Below are 26,531 nucleotides of genomic sequence, written 5' to 3' on the forward strand. Positions count from 1 at the left end.
CCATCCAAGCTCCAATAATTTTTGACGGGTCGCCAAAGATGTGTGTGGTCGCGCGTTGTCGTGATGGAACACAACTTCTTTACGATTGACGAGCTCCGGACGTTTCTGGATGACAGATTCGTTCAAACTGTCCAATTGCAGACAGTACACATCCGAATTGATTGTTCGATTTCTTGGTAGGAGCTCAAAAACACCACATCCTTCCAATCCCACCACACTGAGAGCATAATCTTCCTCTGATAAAGTTCTGCTTTTGAAGTCGTTTGAGGCGAATCATCACGTCGGGACCAAGACCGTTTGCGTTCCACATTGTTGTAAACAATCCACTTCTCATCACCAGTTATCATTCGTTTCAAAAAAGGATCGTTTTCTTCACGTTTCATGAGCATATCGCAGATGTTTATACGCGCCGTCAAATGAACTTCTTTGAGTTCATGAGAAATCCAAATATCGAACTTGCTTAATGACTCTAGTACTGTCAAAACTGAACTAATGCCATCTGTTGCAAAAATACGCAATGACTTTTTACTCAACCCAATATATATATATATATATATATATTGTAACCGTATTTTTCTTTTAAAATTATTTAATGAATAATTGTGGATTCGGCGGGCGGTTCTCCGATGCCCACGGTACACCTTCGGCGCGTATTTCGAATATCGATCTCGCGATCCCCAAAAGTTCCCGAAATCACAGATAAACTAAGTTGGGCGCCAGGTACGGCAGGCCGCACCATTCACGAAAAACGCAACACCAAAAAATAATCGCGCGATCGACAATTAACGCGACGGCAAAATTCCGCGACTATTCAGTATACCCGAAATGGTAGAGGGGGGGGGTTCGGGGGGGGGACGGGAGAAATCTTGAGAGTCGAGAACACGGGAGCCAAAATGAGCATTCGATGTATTATAATAGAGATAACAATGATATATTAAAACGAAAGAAACAAGAGTATAGAGCAGTTCGTATAAATAACAGCCTTGGATGACAGTAATTATTTTACAGGCGAATAAGATATATTATTTCCGCGGAGATCGGCACGACCGTGCGCAACAATATCAAATTACCGGGCATTTTACGCGCTTTATCTCGACTTTTCGGCCGCGAGGATTTCTGCCGTACGAGACTTAATGAGGCCGCGACAGCTAAAGAAATCTCTCGAATACGCCGGTAACTACTTTACGCACGCTCGTGAATCCGCCTCGATATAATAGAAAATACTAGATTGCACGACTCAAATCGGTCCGTTGGTCCGGTTCGCGGTAAGCCGATATACGTCTCAATAACAATGACGGCGACCTTTGCGTGGAAAATGCCTAATCTCTAGCTCGAATGACTCGCGGAAACTAATAGCGGGCTCAAAGACACCCGATAGATTTCTTGTACGAATTTTTAGGATTTCGCCTCCTCCTGACTCCAATTTCTTACAATACTTACAAATACGCGCTAACAATACACAGAAACAATACGGAAACTATCGATAACGATTGTGGTGTACGAGTCGTGCGGCGCAATACTTTGCGCGAGTCGGAATATCGATCGCGTGAATGCAAAAATCCCGATAATTTACAACGTATTATACAGACTAACGCGAAAATAACACTAATGACTGTCGGCGGCAGCGAAGTGAATAGAGAGAGCCTATTTTATCTAATTCGGATGAGCGACATGTGCCCGTCGGCCGTGCGACTTAATCTACCGAAAATATTCACCAAATTAATTCACCAAAACGCGTGGCTCGACAACTATTTAGGGCGCAACTCATCCGAATTAATTACCTACAGTTATTCGGCAACAAAATCGGGTCGACGACGCTCGTCCCACCGGCCGGAAGTTCTCTGTGCTTCTCCTAAGCGGTTCGGTGTGTTCGCTCGCTCCCGGAAAAGCCTGCGTCCTCTCTAACGGCTCGCCGAACAGTGCCGAGCGAGAGTCCTGCAGGAGACACGTCGGCCCGATAAATCGCTATCGCGCCACTTGTGGCGCTTTCGCGTTACGCAGGGCCGTCCTGCGGTCCTCGCGATCCTTGTTGTCATCACGGCCGTGTTGGTGGATCCTCGCCCCGAAATTTCCTAAATCCGTTGTTGTCTGACCGGCAGATGCGGAATTTCGGCAGCGTCCGAGCGGTTCTCCCTCCTATTTTGAAAGATAGGTCCATGGTGAAGAATCCTCCCGCCGCTCCGTCCTTGGGACTCCCTCGCTTCGCGCGGGTGGAGTGGCCGCCCCTTCGGCCGGTTCCTTCCGGTCCTTCGCTTCTGTCCCTGTCTTAGTAATATTAAATTATCGGTAGCGAGGTATATTAGCCACCAGGAATGTACTTAATATTGAAAGACTACGACCTGATGTCTCCTGTGTCCTGGACTCCCGCTCTTGGCCGTCTCTCTTCTCTCTTCCTCTCCTTCCTCTCCTTCCGCCGGATGGGATCCCGCCGCTCGACCTCGTGCCGACAACCACTTCGCGGGCTCATCTCGAGCTTACATTTGCGATTTTTCCACCCGAAAGTCAGATCGCGCTGATCTGACCATCGGGCCGCTCTCTCCCTAAATTAGGAAGACGCAGGCCCCCGAAAAACCGCCCCCGATCGGGCCATTCGGCCCTTGTGACGGACGTCCCAAAAACGTCACGTCACAATATATATATATATATATATATATATATAAAGGATATTAGCAATATTTGTGTATAATTTTCTACAAGTCACAATTTATGAATTGTTTGCTAAATAGATATAATGGAAAACAAATAATAATGCAAAATATATTATGCAAAACCGCATCTGGTATGAAATATTTACAACCAGTTCACGAAAAGATCGCTTCTGGGATCAAATATTTCGGCAATATTTAGAGCGCACATGCAAACTGCATCTAGTATGAAATATTTACAATCAGTTCACGAAAAGATCGCTTCTGGGATCAAATATTTCGGCAATATTTAGAGCGCACATGCAAACGGCATCTAGTTTGAAATATTTACAACCAGTTCACGAAAAGATCGCTTCTGGGATCAAATATTTCGGCAATATTTAGAGCGCACATGCAAACCGCATCTGGTATGAAATATTTACAACCAGTTCACGAATAGATCGCATATAGCATATAGATAATAATATAACTCGGATCAGAAAGAGATGGGCAGAGAAGAATGGGCAAAGAGAAAGAGGATATGAGTGTAAGTGAGCAAGTGTCTATACAAGTGCCAAAAGTAAGAAAAAAAAGGAAATAGTTGGATCTTTCTCCGTAGCAATATTTTATGCTCACTAATGTTTAGCGACTGATGTGAATTATTAATCGATATATCGTTGTACAGCCATTCTCTCGCTTACTCATTCCTATTCTCTCTCTCTCTCTCTTTCTTTTTTTTGCCCATGTCTATCCATTTCTTTATAACAAAAATACTATATGAGTACTAAATACTATGTGCATCATACACATAATGTGTATGTTCATGTATTGTAGTAATTCTAAATTCTATTTAAAGATTAATTTTATGTTACAATTTTCTTATACAAATGTCTTTATGTTGTTTTCTATTTAGGAATTGCTTTAAAGATATAATCTAAAAAAAAGAAATTTGGAATATTATATTTTTATATAATATTACATTATCATACTTATATTTTTGTGTAGACTGTACGGAAATAAAATTAAATAATATCTAATAACATATTAGTATATAGTATACATTAAAACAATTCCTTCTAGAATTATGGTATATAAATATACTAACCTTTTGACCATTATTCTTTTTAAAGAAAGTCTGCGGGCAAAGCGAGGCAAGCGTCTCTCATTACATTTTCGCCCCATTATATGAACACACTATAACTACACAAACACAACACTCGTTTTTCAAATTCGACGCGTTATAACGCGTTATAACGGTTGAGCACACTTTTGCGGTTATCTCTTGTTACGCGTATGTACACAACACGCGCGACTGATTGTGAGACTGAGACTGAGTACTGCCGCGCACTGATATTATCGCATGTGCCTGGTTGTATGCGTGTGAATAGTACAGTCGACTTATTCCCCGATACGTACATACATACTTACAATTAGATACATGCATGCTACAAATATCGCGTAATAATAAAAACAAATGCGCATCTTTATAAACGAATATTCTGTAACCGAATAAAAAGTTATTTTCATATTGATTAAAATTAATTTGATACATAAAAACATTATTTATTAATATTTTACGACGTGTCATTTTAATCACAATAATGTAATTAATGCATTTAAATTATTTTCGGATATATAAAATGCGAAATACAGACATTTGGTTTTCTATAGTAACATGACATATATATATACAGGGTGTCCAGCGTCAACCGCATCACCGGTCATGTGCAGGTAGAGCAGGTGAAACCGAGAAGAAAAGTCCTGTACCAATTTTTTATATAACACTTAATAAAAGAGTTATTATTGAGTAAAGTCTGGCCAATCAGCGCCGATCTTTAGTCAGGCGCACGTTGGTGAACCGCGCGCCTGATAGTATGCGCCGCTGTATACTTCACAGCGCGCGGCTCACTGACGTGCGCCCGACTAAAGGTCGGCGCTGAGATTGGCCAGACTTTACTCAATAATAACTCTTTTATTAAGTGTTATAGAAAAAAAGGTAAAGGACTTTTCTTCTCGATTTCATCTGCTCTACCTGCACACGACCGGTGATGCGATTGACGCCGGACTCCCTGTATATATATATATATATATAAATTTTATAATAATTCATATAAATTAATCTAACGTGAAAAATTATAGATAAAGGGAGCCTCGCGAGCGAGACTTCCGAACTCTTCGATATTTGTCGTCTCGCTTGCTCCTTCATTCTTTCTCGCTTTCGCTTTTATCAACTCTCTAGCATCGCGCGGGGATCTTTCCTTATCTACTATATATAAACATCTTATAAAATAAAAATTGGAGCTTTCATATTGTATTTTATTAGTATAAAAATAATTATAATGGATTAATGAGATTCTTGCAATTAAAATAACACCAAATATGACATAAATCGGATAATTTTAAATGAAATAAGTAATCATAATTTTAATAACATAATTGATTAAAAATTATCCGATTTATATCATGTTTAGTATTATTTTAATCGCAAGAATCTCATTAATCTATTAGAATTATTTTGATATCGATAAAATACGAAAAACAGAAATTTTACGAACGATATGTAACCCGAGATATTATAAATAAAGTGAGCCTCGCGAGCGAGACTTCGGAACTCTTTGATGTTTGTCATCTCGCTTGCTCCTCGTTCTTTATTGTATTCTTTCATCCCCATTATTACATTCTTTTATTTCTTTGACTTTTATTCTTTCTATTCTCGTCTTTTTACATAATAATACATTAATTTATTCGTCTTTATTTTATACAACATAAATGAGATATTGTGTATGTCATAAATAGAAAAAGTATGTGTATTTTTGTATATACATGTGTTGTATTTAACTATAGTTAAATAGAAAAAGAAAATAACTTGTGTATCTCATTTATGATGTATCAAATAAACATAAATAAATAAATTTATTTATTTTCATGTAGGGAGACGAGAATAGAAAGAATAAAAGTTTAGCAAATAAAAGAATATAATAATGGGAATAAAAGAATACAATAATGAACGAGCAGAAAGAAAGAGAGAGAGAGAGAGAGAGAGAGAGAGAGAGAGAGAGAGAAGCGCGAGTGAACGCGTAAGTGAATATGCGAGGAGCATGAAGCTAAGCGATACGTAGTACATGTAACGATACGTTACTAATAACCTCGCGGGCCGACCAGCCGCCCGCAATTCTGAGGCTCGGCGCCTATGGCGCTCCTAAAAACTGGTACCGGTACGCTCGCCGGAGCGCCTTATATACCGGCGACCGGCCTCCCACTCACGTGAGTCGGTGCGTGGTGGGGCGATCCCACGGTGGGGCCGAGACACGGGTGTGGGAGTTTAGGGCAGTGTACCGGTACCAGTTGAACTGGTCCAGTTCCCGATCCCGATCTCTGTCACGAACAACTCTCCGGATCCCGAACCGACTCTCGCGTTATACCAAGCTACGGGCTTCCCGTAGTTAGGCCGGGCTTCCCGGTTGCTGGGACGGCGCATCCTGATACCCCGCGTTGCACCAGGCTACGGGCTTCCCGTAGTTAGGCCGGGCTTCCCGGTTGCTGGGACGGCGCATCCTGATACCCCGCATTACACCAGGCTATGGGTTTCCCGTAGTTAGGCCGGGCTTCCCGGTTGCTGGGACGGCGCATCCTGATACCCCGCGTTACATCAGGCTACGGGCTTCCCGTAGTTAGGCCGGGCTTCCCGGTTGCTGGGATGGCGCCTTCTGCTAGTTGATAAGTCCGCATCGCGTTACCCCTAAGACCGTTTGTACACCACCGCGACCCGTTTGTACCGAAAGACCGCTTTGGTCTCCGCGCTCTAATAGATTCTAGTACCGCCTTGCATATACCGCGACCTGTTTGTATCGTACGACCGCACTGTATATACCGCGCATTATAACTGTAGAGCCGCATTACGATTTCCGTTAGTATCGCGCCGACTCCACCTGTACACCCGGCCTTCGGACTACACAAGCGCGCTAGCCCTTCTAAGGGTAGGCCGCGGAAAGCGCCGACGCCCCGTCCTTCTCAGGATAGAGTGGTCAGGCCGTTGGAATTACAAACGAAGGCCACGCGACACCCGTAGTATTTAAGATCCATTCTGTCCCGCTTAGAATAACCCTAGTTTACTCGCATGCGAACACCGCGATAGCAGAGACGTCCGCATGAGCCGCGCTCGCTTCACGAGCTCCACGCGCACCAGCCACGCGCGAAATTCTGTACGCACCGCCCTGGCATGTCGCATTGTGAATAACCACCGCTCACGCGAAACTCTGTACGCACCGCTCCCGCATGTTTTATTGTACATATAATATAGCTTAAAGTTAGACTTTGATAATCGCTTGAATAAACCTAATTGTTGAACCGCTTATACCGAGGTAAAGTAAGTTGAAGTTTCCCCCTTCTCCCGAATCCTGGTACTGGCGAGCCTTGATCCGTGGCGTACGGGAAAGGAGAACCATTACATAGCGAGCGAGCGATTAGAAAGAGACAGAGCGTATGATCGAGAGAAAAAGATACTGCAATAATGTTAGTGCGTACATGTATAGTACTCTCACACGCATGAAAGAGACAAAGATAATACAATTATGTCTGTCCTTGTCATGTAAGATTGCAGCTCCGTCTATCGCGACATCACGCAACTAATCTACTGCTCTGTTTTACTTTTGTGCCTCGATCTCGCACACACACATATGCACGAAAGTATTGCATCGTAAAATCTTTTTTATAAAGCTTCTAAATTCACTTCTCTAAGTTCACTTATACTCTTTGATGAAATGCCGAGTGCGGGGTTTACTGATTAGGCACGTACAGATTACAAATTTGTTATATTAAGTAAATGTTGACGGCAGAAGCCGATAACAAAACTGTAATTTTCTCATTTTTTTTAACTTTTCATATGAAATGTTAAACTCCGCACTCCGTTATTGTGTGTACCTTAATTGTGGAAAAGGATTTGTTGTTATCTATAATCAACAAAAAGATTTTGCATTTCTACTAATATTCGCATTCTGTCGGTAATTCGGCATCCTCTTAATGCGTACATGTATATTACCACAGATTAATAGACAGATAGCCAAAGGCCCGGGTTAAGGCGAGACCGGCATTCCTCACTGGTTTCAGCGCCATACCGTGGTTAGCGGCCAATGCAGTAACTAAAATACTTTATTAAAAATACTTTATTTTAAATAAAGTATTTTTTATAAAGTATTTATATAAAGTATTTTAATAAAGTAATTTATTTTAAATAAAGTATTTTTAGGTATATCTGAATGTGCAATGAAATAAATTTCCTAAAATAAATTTTTTTGTCTTAACTGAATATAATGTAGAAAATATCTGCAATAAATTACTTTTACTCTTTTTCTTATTCTTGGAATAAAAGTATCAAGCATTTGAACAATCATGCATTTTAATCAAATTATGCTTTTAATTTATAGCTTTTTATTATTAATTTATTTTTACTTATTATTAATTTAATTAATTTTTTAATTTATAAATTCGGTTGGATGCCCTATAGTGCGCATAATGCGCACCTATGCACATTAAAGACTATTATATACAAATTTACACAAGCATAATTAAAACAATAAGATAATTAATAAGATTACAATAAGTCTTTAGAAAATAAACATATAACAATAAGTGCGCTCCGCTTGACGCTATTTTCGCTTCGAAGATCAAGATTCTTCGCCCTAATTACTTCATCAAACATGTCGGAGTGCACCTATCGAATATATAAAAACTTTTATAAAATTTTTATATTTTTTATTTTATCTTTCTGAGCATAATTTTACTAATCTAATTAATAAGAGTTTTGCGATTAAGATAACACCAAATATTCGGATACAGATTTTTGCGATTAAAATAATACAATATTCGGATGAATTTCAATTAGATGCAAATAAAAAAATTTTTTTACTTATCTAAGTAAAAATTATCCGAATTATATCGTATTTGATGTCATTTTAACCGTAAAAATCTCATGAGTCCGTTATAATTACTTTCAAAAAGGTAAAAGAAGAAATAAAAGTCTTAGTTTTTATTTCATAAGATATTTAAATTCATATAAATCATTAAAAACTTTTATATTTTACATTTTATCCGTTTAAAAATCATTTTAATGGGTTCATAAGATTTTTGCGATTAAAATAACATCAAACACGACATAAATCGGATTCTTAAAAATATCAAAACTATTTTATAAATAAATAAGTTGAATTTTGTGAAAAATAAAGAAATGGTTAAGTTTTAAAAATCTTAAATAATTCTTCTTAATAAAATTTTATTAAAAATTTTTAAACTACACCGGGTTAGATAATAAACTAAAAAATATGTAATATGTGCAAAATATTTAAAAAGATTTATTTCATATTTAAAACTGATGTACACACTTAAAACTATGATATTTCACATTGAAAACATGATTTTTTTATATTTAAAAATGTAATTTTAATATTTAATATTTAATGATTTAATATATGTAACATTTTATATCTCTCTCACATACGCATGAGCAAATGCATGCGTATCTGTGTGATAAAATCTTATATGTATGAAATTATTATATATTAAAAATATATTTTTTAATATAAATGTCTTTTTAGTAAAAAAAACATAAGTTTTAAATGTAAAATAAATTTTTTAAAAATAAAAAATAATTATTTGTATAACGCATTTATATACATCTAAAAAACATTTTTTTAAATGTTAAGATTTAGGTCTTTTTTCAATAAATGAAAAGTGATTTAACTCACTATTTTAATGTTTTTAAAAATGTTTTCCAAATTTTTTCAAAAACATTTTTGAAAGTATTTGTTTACTCTTTAGTGTTATTGGAACACATGTCGTTTTTTCGATAGACTGTAGATTAATGTATAAACAAATAATGAAAATTTACTTTATTAAGTAGTTTCCGGCATTACTTCAGAAGGCAGGATATGTGCAGACCACATTTAAAAAAAAAAAGATTTACAAAGTTGTATATTAAAAGAAACTCTTATACTATACATCCCAAAAAATACTAGAATTTCTCACCTTGTCGAAGATAATGTCGAAAATATTGCAAAAAAGTAAAAAAATTATGCAAAAAATGTTAAATCACTCAGATGATCAAAATTACACTCCAATGAAAGTCGATATTCATATATATCGATTTTCAAGTATAGACATTACAAAGGCCACTAACAATAAGAACAATTGTTGTGCCTCCGGAGAAGCACGGTAGTTGGGATTGTTTGCCGGAAGGAATTTAGGAATTCGGGCTCCGCCCGAGAACTTCACTAACTTTATTTAAATAATTCAGACACTTTCCACATTAAATAAATAGATAAATATCAGCTTTATTTGTGATTTGGCTTATTTACCGCACTTTCGCTCGCGTCGCGTATCGCGATAGCGGATATCTTGTCGTGCGCGTGTCTAGGGTCGAGTTTCGGTCTTGAGACTCGCCTCTCGCTTCTTCGTGTATATTTCTGCCGATTGCGTGGCTATTCAATATTATAATAACTATTGACACTCGCTTTGACACTCGCGGCTGTTAGCGATATTACTCGCGTAAAGGAATAAAGATTGCGCGCGTTATGTAAATTATTTATCTAGACTGCCCGTTTGGTAGTTATTGTGACTACCCGCGTAATATTAATGGTAAAGACTGCCCGCCGTTCGTTAGCGGTAGGCCTTTTTATTAACTCCCCTTGGCTTCCCGGGAGAAGGTCGTTTAGCACCAAGGCTGTGTGTCGTGTCGCTTGAGTTTGGCAATATCCGGATGCAAGCTAAAAAATTCTAAGTAGGACTTCTTTGCTTGCACTTTCGCAATTTCTTTATTCTTTTTTATTTTGCTTTTAATTAGAACTTCTATGTTGCATTTTTGCAATATCCTTCTTCCGCTTGCCCTGATTTCCGCGTTTTCGCAATGAAATGATTGCACGGTCGCTCGGGCTTCGCGCGTGGCTCGCGTTGTCAGCGCTTTGTTCGGTCAACGCTCGTAACGTGATCTGTATTCGCGTTACACGTTGAGCAATCATATAAAATAATATGTATTTAGAATAATATATTAATTAATTCGTGTATAGCCTGTTCGGGCTATAACAACAATAAATAAAAAAGTATAAAATTTATACAATAGTTAGTCAAAAGCCACTATAATTATAATTTTACACAACTTTTTTATTATACAGGATGGCCCCGAACGTTCCAGGCAGACGTTGAGATCTTATAAGAAACTTAATTCCGAACAAAAAAAATTCGTATAAACATGAGTCGAAAAATGCTTTCTTAAGAAGTTATCGCTCAAAACCTCTGAAATCGTGATTATTTTATACATTTTTCCAAATATCATGGAAAATGTGCGTCTTTTAACAAAAGTACCGAAACAAAAGTTATTTCTCTCGATGCCAAAAGCGTATTGGAACTAAGGGGGGACATTTTGAGAACAGTTAGTTTTTTCACGTCTTTATACATTTTCTACTATTACGTGCTATTTTAATTTAAAAAAATTTTTTTTATTTTCATAAAAGAAAAAGATTTTTATTAATAATTCAATATATAAACGTTTCGGTCCATCTTCTGGCCATCTTCAGTATATGGTAGATATAAGAATGTCAAAAGTTGTCCATTCATTGTTTAATCTCTGAATCTTTAAAAAAGCCACAAAAGATTTAGGCACAAAAATATCATATACCGAAATAAACAAACTCAGCATTCATTAAGGTGCATAAAGATGCATTACCAAAAGAACTACATAACAACGTAGTTTACAAAATCTCATGTTTAGACTGCGATGCGTCTTATGTAGATCAAACCGGCAGACTTTTAAAAACAAGAATTTGTGAACATAAGAGGCATATTAATAAAAATACCACACAGCACTCGGTGATTACTGACCACAGGTTATCTAATCACGAATTTGATTGGGATAATGTTGAGATCTTGAATGATAAGCCGATCTTAATTAGACGATTGTTATCAGGCAGTCAAATAGTTTACCATAAATTTACAGAGCGACACAGACAACCTTAATCAAGCTTATTTACCGATGTTGGAGAATCTGTTTGAATGTTAGACTTTATTTTTGTTATTAATTCTGATTTTTATCTTGAACATAGTTGTCTATAGTTGTCTATAGTCGTGTTTTAACTATTGACATGTATGGTTATTTTGTCTCGTTCTGTGCTTTCGCGTCCTCATGGTGAGTGCCTCCTTCATTTAAAGTTTATTTTTCACATAACAACGGTAATAATTTTCCCAGATCAAATGCATTTGTTGCATCTTTTCTAATGGTTGGAACTATTAGAAAGCTTCACTTGAAGATGTGGAGCGCATAATAGACGTAAGGTTAAACTCCGAATTTGACGACTCTTGACCTTTTCTTGTATATGTGACGTACGTCTTTTATCTAGATTGCTTATATTGTTTTTATCCACTTTCTTGTAATAATTGTCACATCGTTTATCATTATTAATTTTCAGTCATGGACAACTTTTGACATTCTTATATCTATACTGAAGATGGCCAGAAGATGGACCAAAACGTTTATATATTAGTAGATAGTGGGCACTATGGGGCGTCAAAACAAACCCCCACTCCTCGGCCACTGAGGCCGACCCCTTGCTGTGACGGTCTGAGGCCCTCCCCCTAAGGGTGTATGTGGAAAAAAAAGAGTGGAGGGGACTCGTGGACGTTTACGAGACAAATTTCCCTTTAAATTTTTTTATTTTTTATTTTTTTTATTTTTTCGGTCGCGTGAACATGCTCGGGCTCGAACCTGGGTCCTCCGCCTCTCCAAACAGGGTCCTAGTATGCTGAGCTAGCTGAAAACTTATTAGAATAGAAGTTAAACGTAGTATTTGTGGAGAATAGTCCAGCGGTAAGATAGGGGTCCTGACGGTCCGATTGGTTCTCCCCATAGTGCCCAGTCCTCCGATTGGTTCCGTCGGTTCCGTCGATTTAAAAAAGCGAGTTGGAAAAACGAGCCAAAAAATAGTGCGTGGGAGAAAGCGGGCAAGATGTCTGACGGAAAGCAGACGTGACAACAACCGACAAAATGGCGACCGTCGAGACTGGAGATGCGTCTAGACATAAGGCACCCAGCCTCCCCTCCCCTTACGGAAAACCGAAAGATATCGTGCGGTATGCAACATCGTCCCATCGCCCCCCTTAGAGGAAAACCAGGGGAGATGTACGCTATATGTCGCCCGCCCTCTTCCACCCTTCCTGTTGAAAGGAGAAAAATTGGATAAGGTACCGCTAGAATAAACTAGATGCTATGACGTGGTAACGAACACGTGCGTGCATGTACGGGTACGCTTGTCCGAGGGGGGTGAGCCCCGCTGCACAGGTAGACATACGGTAACAACATCGCTGGAGACGTTAGAAAGGGTCTTGAAATATATACGGGTACCTGAGACTGATTGACGCTGAGACTTAGGGCAGAGTCTATGACGTCACTGAGACGTCGGGAAGAAAGGAAGGGAAGAAAAATATTTTCACCTGGTTGCTTTAAAATAAAAAACATCATTATTTATATTATGCGGAATATGGAACATTGTACAATGAAAAATTTACATATAATTTAATATTTATTTACAAAAAGATTATTTTCACCGCTGCGAAAAGTACACAAAAGTATATTACATAATATAGCAATAAAAGAGAGAGTGTCGAGAAAAAATAGAAAAATCATTGTTCAGATACATAACCATACGGTAACGAATTTCGACTATCGATAAATCTATGTTTTAGTAATACGGGCGCGCATACTTTAGTTTCGTCCCGTATTACGATCTCGTGAAACGCGGTACGACGAATTGCTCTAAAGGATAGATTTATCGAAGTTTTTGGCAATTCTTCTCCGTTCTTTTCATTTTCCTGTGCTCTCTCTTTATTTAACAATAAATTCTTAACTGCGGCATAAAGCAAAAAGCAATTTTCCCTGCACACGATATGGGAGTACCGGATGAAATAGGTCGCGTGGTGGGAGTACTCTGCAACGTATGAGTCCTTCAAGTGTATCGAAATTATAATTCGGTGCCCTTCCGATTATTGCGGAACATTCCTCGCCGACGTAAATATCCGGATGGCCGATTGGGAACAAAGAGGGTACAAAGACCTCACGTCCACGTATCGTATTTTCTCCGTACCCGTAACCTCATAACGAGTCACGATATTTCCCGTGCGGCCGCCGAAAAATGCATCGCGAGGATCGAGCGGAGGTGTTTCCACCATCGGATGATTTTCGAGATATTCGCGCATTTCGTGATTATCGCGTCATAATTTACCAAAATTATTTTTAACAAAAAAATTAATTGTTCAACCAAATCTTTTTTTTATTGTCAATATTATAGATCTAAATTTACTTCCGCGATGTGAAATATCATCCGCTAAGTCTGCATATTTTTCTTCCTATATAAGATGCAAAGATCATCAAGCGAATTATCTTTTCAAATAAACATATTCAAATAATCATCAAACAAGAGAGTCTTTTCAAATAAACAGTAAGATGTATCGACTCTATCTGCGCACGTACAAATTCGATACGATACAACACACACAAATAATATTGTTTTCTAAAATAATAAATTATTGTTTATTTTACAATCACCAAAACAATGCACGGCTAAAAGCACTTATTAAGAATAAATTATTTTACTTTAACAATAAATTTGTATTTTTAAATAAATAAATTGAATCAGCAAAAATTGTTCTATTTCACCGAAAAAAAGAAGTTTTGTTGTAACATTAAACTTGTTAAATTCGTTAAATTTAACAAATTTTTAATTTAATAAAATTTTTATTTGTTAAATTTGTCATATTTAATTTTTAATATTAAATTTGTTTCTTTATTTTGTTATAATATTAAATAATTCATTATAATAGCAAAATATGGGCATATATGCAATAACAACAATTGTATTACTGATTAAAATTCTTTTTCTCTATTAGATCAAAAAACATTTTAATAATTTATAATGATATGTTTATGAAAGTTTACTCTATTTAACTATTGAAAAAAAGTTTTGTTTTCTTACGATATTAAATTACTATTTATACACACACATTTACATTGCAAAAAATATAACCGATACTTTACTATAAGATTTTGTTATACTATTATTAGTAAGATTTTTTTCATTCTTACCTCTAAAAATTCGGGTTTGTAGATATTAATGAACGGTTTCATGCCAACCCTAATTATAAAAATACCTTCTTTAGAATGAAACATATATTGCTCAAGCCATTGTTTGCGTTCTACGATAAGCACATAATTAGATATTTAGTATTACTTTGTTTTTGTGACAAAATTTACTAATTATTATACTGATTTAAAGTAAATGACATTTTTTTTCGTTTATTAATTCCTTTAAACTTTTTACTAAAAATATATAAACAATATTTGTAAAAGCATATAATAATATCTTATGTATAAGATTTTTCACCATAATCCGTTTGCTTCATTAATTTAAATGCCATGCTAAAAGGAAATCTACCGATCTGAGGAATATTCTTGAGCTTTTGTCGAAGAACGTATTGATGATGTACTATCGATATAATTGCGGGAATTATTAAAATTACGAACAAGGCGCACAATATCAAAAAGATTAAGTCCATTTTTGTAGCCTGTAAACATATTAAACAGCCCAAGTTACCAAATATGTAATGCATAAATTATTATAAATACTTTGTAAGATTGAATTTTACACTCACACATTGACAAACATTTTATTGACACGATGTTTATATCATTATTATCTTTATTAATTCAGAAAATTATATAAAAATACTTTATTAAAGAAGATTGAATATAATGTGTATATAAATATATATCATCGATGAAAATTGAGTATAAAATTAATGTGGTTGAGAATATTTCGTCGGAAAAACATTTCTCGATTATTTCTATGTAACTCGTCCAAATTTGGAATCTGTGTACATTAATCGAAGGATTCACGAAATAAATTATTTATATTCATGCAATAAATTATTTATATTTTATTTTTCTACCGTATTTCATTGAGATCTTGAAAAAGTTTTGCGGTTTAAAACGTATAATTATTCTTTTTTGCTTCCTCATAGAGGAAGCTTTGTTTTTGTGACAAAATAATTTTTCGAATTTTTTTATGCCAATGTGTTCAAAATGTTCCAAAACGTCAAAAAATTATATTCCTAAAAAATGTATGTATCTGTGTATGTATGTACGGAATGTTTGTACAACCTCTAACTTCCGCAATTTTTGAGATATCTGATCAAATTTTTTTATATGGATAGATTATTATAAAAGGATGGTTGGTTATGAATTTGGTGACAGAGTCAGCATCAGTGAAAGAGTCCATTTTCTATAAAATTTTGAATTTTTTGAAAAATGTTTGTATACGTAATTATATTCGGAAATAATTTTCGCAAATTCTGAGATATCGGGTTAAATTTTTTTACATAAATAGAGTATCATCACAAACGCTGAAAGTGAAGATAATTTCCAGCACGTGCAAAAATGTTTTGGTCAACAACGGAATATTAGTATTGAAACAGCTATCAAGTCATTAAAATGCATTACTGACAGCTCCGTTCTTTTAAACTGTTTATCAATGTTTCTTGTGTGTTATCTTTTCTTATAATAAAATTAATTAAGTTTTTCTTAAATGAGTTTTTATATTTCTGAAAATCTATAATCTACAATGTAAATGTATAATTTATAATTATATAAAAATAAAAAGTATGTAAATTAGAAAATAGCATATTGCTTCTTTATCTTCTATATCTTTTTATTTCGCTCACGAAGTTTCCTCTATGGGGAAGTAAAAATTAAAAAACCCGCTTACTTTAAGGAACTTAAGTTTTGTGAGATAAAATAAAATAATGAGAAAGTAACGCGCAAGTTTCTAATTTGCATGATTTTCAGCTTGTTTAACAATAATTTAAAGATATGATATATATATACGTGTTCACAAAATATTAAAGCAATATTGAATTTCAAATTTTTGATTAAACGTACATTTGCGCATAAGCGCTCCATCATTACTGTTTAATTGAAATATATGTACAGTATATAACCGAGTTTCAAAGAATTATAATTTGCAAAATTAAGTATCCGCCCGTATTTTGTTTCATGAGTTTTATTATTAAATTATTACATTTTAACTTTGCACGAATTACTTTGTGTCTTGAAAAAAATAAAGCAAAACCACGAATTTTATCTAAATGATACTGAAAAAATGTAAGATTTCGGTACTTACTGTTTGTTACGTCGGAGCAAATAATAATGCTTTGCCAAAATATTTGTCACTTTTAGCAAATATCGCTGCGCTTTACTACTAATTATAAATCATAATTTATCGTGCTTTATATATAAATATAGTATAACTAAATATAATAAAATAACCGAGAAAAAGAGAGAGGAGAAGAATAGATGCTTTAAAAAAGATGTTTTAGAATAACTTTTTTTTTAAAGCAGAATATTATATAATTGTTTGTACTTCTTCTCGACACAAGATTCGATCACGAAATGATGCATCTTAATCTTTATTATTCAAGTCTTAATCTTTATTATTTTATCTTATCTTATTTTTATTTTTAATTCTCGTTTTGCGCGACTCGAACTAGCAATATATAATATGCAATACAATACACACAACGAAACCGTATCACTTATCTTATATGATTTCTCCTCGCAAACATTTGAAATATTTCTATACGATTGTGTGAACTACCCTTTGATAACAATGAGGTACGAGATGTAAACGAGATAAAAACGATAATTGTTTGCATATACATAGTATATCTAACAATAAGTAATAATATACAGGGTGTAACAGAGCGCCGTATCAGCCGTTTTTTGAGGAAACAACGCATTTTCGTGAAAAATGTTTCATGCAAAAGTTGTAGAGCTCTAAGTGGCGCATTATATAATAATATTAGTATGACCTTGAATAGCACCGTCACATAATGACATTATGTTTATAATTTGCGATCTTCTTGCGTATTCAGCTGATCATGATTGTTACTTGCCAAATCGGTTACGATAATATTTTATAAATACTTGATTCTTGCTTTATTCTTGACAGAAAATTTTTTACAATCGGTAATTACTGTTAAATTATTGTTCCATTAGTGATGTGTGCACACGTATTAGATAATATACAATACATTTATTGCAATTTTACATTTATTAAGCGCATTTTGTTGTCTAAATGCGCTTAATTGTTTATTATTCTTTTAATTAAAATATATTTACGTATTTAATTTAAATACTTAAATATTTGAACTAGAAAAAAGATAGTATATTACAATAAAAATCGCGCACGTATTACGATAAGAGAATATAAGTGTTCTTATTCAGTGTACTGTGTGTCTTATTCAGTGTACTGTGTGATAAGAGAATATAAGTGTTCTTATTCAGTGTTATTATGTATACTTATTCAGTCAATAGAATTAAAAAATTAAGTAGTTAAAAAAACTCAAATAATGGATGAGAATCAATAATAAATAAAAATCTAGATCAATTGAAGCCCGGACGCTGTACTTAGAGCATGAACAATAATTATTATCTATCTTTCTTTAGGAATACATTAACTATGTGTTACAAATAGTTCAAACATTTTGACCCACTTCGAGTCCTTTTAAACGAAACTCGGATAAAAAGATTAAGAATTAAGAAGATGCAAGCGATAAATCTATTTAAAGCATAGCGACGTAATGATAAATATAAATGGATAATACGGCACAATAAAATTATACATTATAGCTTAACGCGCTTACAATATGTGTACACATCATTCGATGGAACAAAAAGAAATAATATCGATCCTATTAATAATTAGACTTATCACGCGAATAATAGGTTTTTGTTATGAATAATATGATGGTCCTTTGTCGAATAGGAGAAGACGCCAAATTATTCATAACGAGAACTGTAAGCGGGTTTTTTAATTTTTACTTCCCCATAGAGGAAACTTCGTGAGCGAAATAAAAAGATATAGAAGATAAAGAAGCAATATGCTATTTTCTAATTTACATACTTTTTATTTTTATATAATTATAAATTATACATTTACATTGTAGATTATAGATTTTCAGAAATATAAAAACTCATTTAAGAAAAACTTAATTAATTTTATTATAAGAAAAGATAACACACAAGAAACATTGATAAACAGTTTAAAAGAACGGAGCTGTCAGTAATGCATTTTAATGACTTGATAGCTGTTTCAATACTAATATTCCGTTGTTGACCAAAACATTTTTGCACGTGCTGGAAATTATCTTCACTTTCAGCGTTTGTGATGATACTCTATTTATGTAAAAAAATTTAACCCGATATCTCAGAATTTGCGAAAATTATTTCCGAATATAATTACGTATACAAACATTTTTCAAAAAATTCAAAATTTTATAGAAAATGGACTCTTTCACTGATGCTGACTCTGTCACCAAATTCATAACCAACCATCCTTTTATAATAATCTATCCATATAAAAAAATTTGATCAGATATCTCAAAAATTGCGGAAGTTAGAGGTTGTACAAACATTCCGTACATACATACACAGATACATACATTTTTTAGGAATATAATTTTTTGACGTTTTGGAACATTTTGAACACATTGGCATAAAAAAATTCGAAAAATTATTTTGTCACAAAAACAAAGCTTCCTCTATGAGGAAGCAAAAAAGAATAATTATACGTTTTAAACCGCAAAACTTTTTCAAGATCTCAATGAAATACGGTAGAAAAATAAAATATAAATAATTTATTGCATGAATATAAATAATTTATTTCGTGAATCCTTCGATTAATGTACACAGATTCCAAATTTGGACGAGTTACATAGAAATAATCGAGAAATGTTTTTCCGACGAAATATTCTCAACCACATTAATTTTATACTCAATTTTCATCGATGATATATATTTATATACACATTATATTCAATCTTCTTTAATAAAGTATTTTTATATAATTTTCTGAATTAATAAAGATAATAATGATATAAACATCGTGTCAATAAAATGTTTGTCAATGTGTGAGTGTAAAATTCAATCTTACAAAGTATTTATAATAATTTATGCATTACATATTTGGTAACTTGGGCTGTTTAATATGTTTACAGGCTACAAAAATGGACTTAATCTTTTTGATATTGTGCGCCTTGTTCGTAATTTTAATAATTCCCGCAATTATATCGATAGTACATCATCAATACGTTCTTCGACAAAAGCTCAAGAATATTCCTCAGATCGGTAGATTTCCTTTTAGCATGGCATTTAAATTAATGAAGCAAACGGATTATGGTGAAAAATCTTATACATAAGATATTATTATATGCTTTTACAAATATTGTTTATATATTTTTAGTAAAAAGTTTAAAGGAATTAATAAACGAAAAAAAATGTCATTTACTTTAAATCAGTATAATAATTAGTAAATTTTGTCACAAAAACAAAGTAATACTAAATATCTAATTATGTGCTTATCGTAGAACGCAAACAATGGCTTGAGCAATATATGTTTCATTCTAAAGAAGGTATTTTTATAATTAGGGTTGGCATGAAACCGTTCATTAATATCTACAAACCCGAATTTTTAGAGGTAAGAATGAAAAAAATCTTACTAATAATAGTATAACAAAATCTTATAGTAAAGTATCGGTTATATTTTTTGCAATGTAAATGTGTGTGTATAAATAGTAATTTAATATCGTAAGAAAACAAAACTTTTTTTCAATAGTTAAATAGAGTAAACTTTCATAAACATATCATTATAAATTATTAAAATGTTTTTTGATCTAATAGAGAAAAAGAATTTTAATCAGTAATACAATTGTTGTTATTGCATATATGCCCATATTTTGCTATTATAATGAATTATTTAATATTATAACAAAATAAAGAAACAAATTTAATATTAAAAATTAAATATGACAAATTTAACAAATAAAAATTTTATTAAATTAAAAATTTGTTAAATTTAACGAATTTAACAAGTTTAATGTTACAACAAAACTTCTTTTTTTCGGTGAAATAGAACAATTTTTGCTGATTCAATTTATTTATTTAAAAATACAAATTTATTGTTAAAGTAAAATAATTTATTCTTAATAAGTGCTTTTAGCCGTGCATTGTTTTGGTGATTGTAAAATAAACAATAATTTATTATTTTAGAAAACAATATTATTTGTGTGTGTTGTATCGTATCGAATTTGTACGTGCGCAGATAGAGTCGATACATCTTACTGTTTATTTGAAAAGACTCTCTTGTTTGATGATTATTTGAATATGTTTATTTGAAAAGATAATTCGCTTGATGATCTTTGCATCTTATATAGGAAGAAAAATATGCAGACTTAGCGGATGATATTTCACATCGCGGAAGTAAATTTAGATCTATAATATTGACAATAAAAAAAAGATTTGGTTGAACAATTAATTTTTTTGTTAAAAATAATTTTGGTAAATTATGACGCGATAATCACGAAATGCGCGAATATCTCGAAAATCATCCGATGGTGGAAACACCTCCGCTCGATCCTCGCGATGCATTTTTCGGCGGCCGCACGGGAAATATCGTGACTCGTTATGAGGTTACGGGTACGGAGAAAATACGATACGTGGACGTGAGGTCTTTGTACCCTCTTTGTTCCCAATCGGCCATCCGGATATTTACGTCGGCGAGGAATGTTCCGCAATAATCGGAAGGGCACCGAATTATAATTTCGATACACTTGAAGGACTCATACGTTGCAGAGTACTCCCACCACGCGACCTATTTCATCCGGTACTCCCATATCGTGTGCAGGGAAAATTGCTTTTTGCTTTATGCCGCAGTTAAGAATTTATTGTTAAATAAAGAGAGAGCACAGGAAAATGAAAAGAACGGAGAAGAATTGCCAAAAACTTCGATAAATCTATCCTTTAGAGCAATTCGTCGTACCGCGTTTCACGAGATCGTAATACGGGACGAAACTAAAGTATGCGCGCCCGTATTACTAAAACATAGATTTATCGATAGTCGAAATTCGTTACCGTATGGTTATGTATCTGAACAATGATTTTTCTATTTTTTCTCGACACTCTCTCTTTTATTGCTATATTATGTAATATACTTTTGTGTACTTTTCGCAGCGGTGAAAATAATCTTTTTGTAAATAAATATTAAATTATATGTAAATTTTTCATTGTACAATGTTCCATATTCCGCATAATATAAATAATGATGTTTTTTATTTTAAAGCAACCAGGTGAAAATATTTTTCTTCCCTTCCTTTCTTCCCGACGTCTCAGTGACGTCATAGACTCTGCCCTAAGTCTCAGCGTCAATCAGTCTCAGGTACCCGTATATATTTCAAGACCCTTTCTAACGTCTCCAGCGATGTTGTTACCGTATGTCTACCTGTGCAGCGGGGCTCACCCCCCTCGGACAAGCGTACCCGTACATGCACGCACGTGTTCGTTACCACGTCATAGCATCTAGTTTATTCTAGCGGTACCTTATCCAATTTTTCTCCTTTCAACAGGAAGGGTGGAAGAGGGCGGGCGACATATAGCGTACATCTCCCCTGGTTTTCCTCTAAGGGGGGCGATGGGACGATGTTGCATACCGCACGATATCTTTCGGTTTTCCGTAAGGGGAGGGGAGGCTGGGTGCCTTATGTCTAGACGCATCTCCAGTCTCGACGGTCGCCATTTTGTCGGTTGTTGTCACGTCTGCTTTCCGTCAGACATCTTGCCCGCTTTCTCCCACGCACTATTTTTTGGCTCGTTTTTCCAACTCGCTTTTTTAAATCGACGGAACCGACGGAACCAATCGGAGGACTGGGCACTATGGGGAGAACCAATCGGACCGTCAGGACCCCTATCTTACCGCTGGACTATTCTCCACAAATACTACGTTTAACTTCTATTCTAATAAGTTTTCAGCTAGCTCAGCATACTAGGACCCTGTTTGGAGAGGCGGAGGACCCAGGTTCGAGCCCGAGCATGTTCACGCGACCGAAAAAATAAAAAAATAAAAAAATTTAAAGGGAAATTTGTCTCGTAGACGTCCACGAGTCCCCTCCACTCTTTTTTTCCACAGACACCCTTAGGGGGGAGGGCCCCAGACCGTCACAGCAGGGGGTCGGCGCCAGTGGCCGAGGAGTGGGGGTTTGTTTTTATGCCCCATAGTGCCCACTATCTACTTATATTGAATTATTAATTTTAATCTTTAGATTTATTTTGCGTCCTTTTGCGCACGGCTCCTATTAGCTCTCTACAATATTATTGTTATTTAACATTGTGAGCCTTCAAGATTATTATTAAAAAGATTTTTATTTTTATCATTTTTTTAAGAAATTTATTAAGTTTTATTTTCTTTTTATTTCATTTTCTTTTCACCTTTTACTCTTGCTTTGCATCAGAAGTTTTTGAGTGATAACTTCTTAAGGAAACATTTATCCTACATGGATATCCTGGATATCCTACATGGATATCCCCTAATATGCATCTTCTAGGACACTTTGCCTATCCTTTAATCATTAAAGGATAGGCAATGTCTCCCAGAAGATGCATATTAGGAGGTAATAAAATATTTTCAGTATTATTTAATCGTACAAACAATTCACTCTGCCTGAATACCCGGGCATCGTTTAATTATTAAAGGATAGGCAAAGTCTCCCAGAAGATGCATATTAAGAGGTAGTAAAATATTTTCAGCATGATTTAATCGTGCAAACAATTTACTCTGCCTGAATACCCGGCCATCGTGCATTCGTTCATTCCAATGAAAACGTCTATGAAACGTGCTTTGTGATCACATACCCCTTGCAATAAAATCGAGTGTACTTTGTTCCTATTATAAAAGTCTATAAGGTTGCCTACGGGAGCTTTTATTGGAATATGGCAACCATCAATCACACCAACAACATCGGGAAAACCGCGAGAACGTCTTCGGAAAATAATTTCTTCCTCATGACATCTTCTTCTGTCAGGCCATATTAAATAATTCGGTAACAGACCAGCTATAATCGTGATAATTTCTTTAAATACATAGTGACCAGTGTTTTTGGGTAATCCGAAGCGATCTCCGGCACCGAGAAAACTTTTTGGTTTAGCCAAAACCCAAACAGACAGCACAAGGATGTCCTTAGGACGTCCAAAAGGCATTCAGGATATACATGTAGGATAACCTGAGAATATCCCATTTTAATCCTCGGATTTCCTCACCTTCTCTTCCTTCGCCTTTCTTTCCTTCCTCACCTCACTCCCTTCTTCTTTCCCTCCATTCCTCTCTTCTTCTCTCTCCTCCTCTCTTCTCCTCCTTGTCCTTTCCCTCTCCTCGTCCTCCTTTCTACTTCTTGTCTCCTTCTCTCTTCCAATTCTTTCTCTTCTCTCTCCTCCTGTGCCTTCGACCGTGCTCTCCTCTATCCCTTCCTTCCTCTCTCTCCCTCCTCTTCCTCTCTCTTCTTTTTTCCTCTCTTCTCCCGACCTGCTCATCCTCCTCTCCCTCTCATCTCTCTCTCTCTCTCTCCTTCTCTTTCACAGCCTGTCTCTTCTGGTTCCTCTCTCCTTTCATCCTTTTTCGCCACAATTTCCTCCTTCACTGCTATCCTTGCATCCCCTATCCCCCTCTTCTTTCCTCTTCCCTGCTCCCTCGCCTCCACTCTCCCTTCTTCATCTTCCTCTTCACTTTCCTCTTCCTGCTCCTGCGATACCGCTGTTTCCTCCTCCTTTTCTCTCCTTCCTCTCGCTCTCTCTTCTCTCCATAATTTCAGCTCCTTCCTTATTCCCCCTACCTCCACCACCAGCTCCTTCACACACTTTTCCATGTCCTCCATCTGTTTTTCTTTCCTCCCAATTCCTTTTCCCAACCTTCTTACTTCTCTCCCTTTCTTTCTTTCCTCTCACTCTTCCTTCCTCCTTTATCTCCTTCCTTCTCTTTCCCTCCTGTCCTCTTCCGTTCTTCTCACACGCTTTCTAATCTTTTATTCCGCCTCTCTCTCCTTTCACTTCCTTCATTTCTTTTCTCACAACGCACTTTATCCTTTCCAGCTTTTCCATCCACTACCTTTCTCCTAACCTACCTTCCATTGCATTGTTTCCATATCGATCAGTAGTGATACTATGCGGGTTCTAAGCCATGGTCCTTTGAGGGGGGGTGAGGGGTGAGGGGAAACCGGCGCGGGAGGTATGATGTCACGGGGGGGGGGTATGACGTCACGGGGGGGTATGACATCACGGGGGGGTATGACGTCACGGGGGTGAGAATGATGTCACGCGGGGGTGACCGCGGCGGAACGGTAGGCGCGGGGGTCGCGGGGAAGAGGGAACGCGAAGGTACGATGCCGCGAGTAGGTGTGATGGAGATAGCGCGAGGCGTCCGCAATGCGTAAGAGAGGGATAGCGCGAGGCGGTGCGAGAGAGAGCATATGCAAGGCGGTGCGAGAAGGATAGCGCGAGGCGATCACAGGCACGAGGGAGAAGGATAGCGTCCGCATTGGTGTTGGAAAAGGATGACGTTCGCGGGAGAAAGAGATAAAGAGAGATAGCGCGAGGCATGCATGTAGGAAAAGGAAAGAAGAAGGTACAGAAATAATTGATACTTTAATTATAATAATAATAATAATAAGTTTATTTAATAATTGTGTATATTACAATGTGTGTGTGTGTGTGTGTGTGTGTTAAAATAAAAATAAAAATAAAAATAATAATAATAAAAATAATAATAATAAAAATATATATATAGGCGGCGCTCCTTCTGAAACAGAAAAATATTAAATATTAAAAATTAAATTTATATTAATATAATATTTTTTTAAATATATAAAATTAATTCTTCGAGTATTTCAATGTTGTTCTCACCCATAACAAGACGTCAGCTATGTTTTACATATCAAAATCCCAATCCTTGGACATCACTGTATAATGATCTCGCAGACAATGATCCAAATCTATTATACGAGATTTCTTCAAACCGATTGCTTGACCTTGCACCATTTGTACAATTGAAGTAACAGGAGTGTTTGTCGATAGCGCCGGGACACGGACATCTAAGCGTTTGTCTTTTTTGCGTAACGAATGTCTTAAATTTTCAAGTCGCGCGATTCGGCTAGCCAGCGATTGAATTCCATGTCCCTGTTGTGACATCTCGAGTCGGTACTGTTCTTCCAACCACTCGAGACATTTAAGGCATGTTCTTTCCCATAACTCGCATGCACACACCGAGTTCACCTGTATGAAATCCTCTCATAGAAATTGTTCTAATTCCGCAAAATGTTCGGAGTCCCCCATATTTCCTATTTAAGTCTTTTCACAACACAAGTTTTGTCCAGCTTATACAGTGCAAATTGGGCACATATTGCAGGGCATTATCTGGTACAGCGGTTTTCTACATTCTCCGCAAAACGATTCCAGGAATAGGTCATAAATTGCACTTTCATGCTATCGCACAACACGAATATTCGAAAATAAGTCTGAAATACGCATAAAACAGCATGTGCAAATTTTTTCGTTGTCTTCACTTTTATAGTAAAAGTAATATACAGCACATTTTTACCGTACCTAAACTATTTATTTCAACTCGGTTTAAAGTACGTTGATTTATGTCCATAATAACACTACTGCAATCACTATTGTAATCGGAATCCTCCGAAAGTATGCGGTCTTCGTCTGATGAATCGTCCGACAAATTCTCAATTTCCATCAAGTTGTCATCTTCGAGAATGACATCCTCATCAGCCATAACACATATTGTTAAGATCGTCATAAGGGCGAAGACGGTTGCGTATTATAACGTTACACACTCCTCTCGATTATATATATAATATTTTAGTTTCATATCTTTTGTCTCCTTCTAATTGGAGTACCACGTTTCATCTACCTCATCATTTTTCTACATCTTTAGCAGAGTGTGTCGAGAGAAAGATTTAAGTTTTGCAGACTGTGCATATCTATTA

At 35.5% G+C, this 26,531-nt stretch overlaps 1 protein-coding gene and 1 pseudogene across 1 annotated transcript; both read right to left on the reverse strand.

Annotated features, from left to right (window-relative positions):
• Positions 1–23,742, reverse strand: part of LOC138933333 (uncharacterized) — a 125,516-nt pseudogene extending 101,774 nt beyond the window's left edge.
• Positions 23,743–24,068: 326 nt separating this feature from the next.
• LOC138933334 (resistance to inhibitors of cholinesterase protein 3-like) lies at positions 24,069–24,413 on the reverse strand. Its single transcript, XM_070295948.1, has one exon. The coding sequence runs from the start codon at positions 24,411–24,413 to the stop codon at positions 24,069–24,071; it is 345 nt and encodes a 114-aa protein (XP_070152049.1).
• Positions 24,414–26,531: the final 2,118 nt, after the last annotated feature.

This window comes from Polyergus mexicanus, unplaced genomic scaffold (genome assembly GCF_030449975.1).
Source record: "Polyergus mexicanus isolate NDT 795.1 unplaced genomic scaffold, iyPolMexi1.0 SCAF_5, whole genome shotgun sequence".
NCBI classification, from domain to species: Eukaryota; Metazoa; Arthropoda; class Insecta; order Hymenoptera; family Formicidae; genus Polyergus; species Polyergus mexicanus.

Bases quoted from the DNA above. Each gene is read 5' to 3' on its own strand.
- LOC138933334 (XM_070295948.1), bottom strand. From the start codon at position 24,413: ATGGAGGACATGGAAAAGTGTGTGAAGGAGCTGGTGGTGGAGGTAGGG.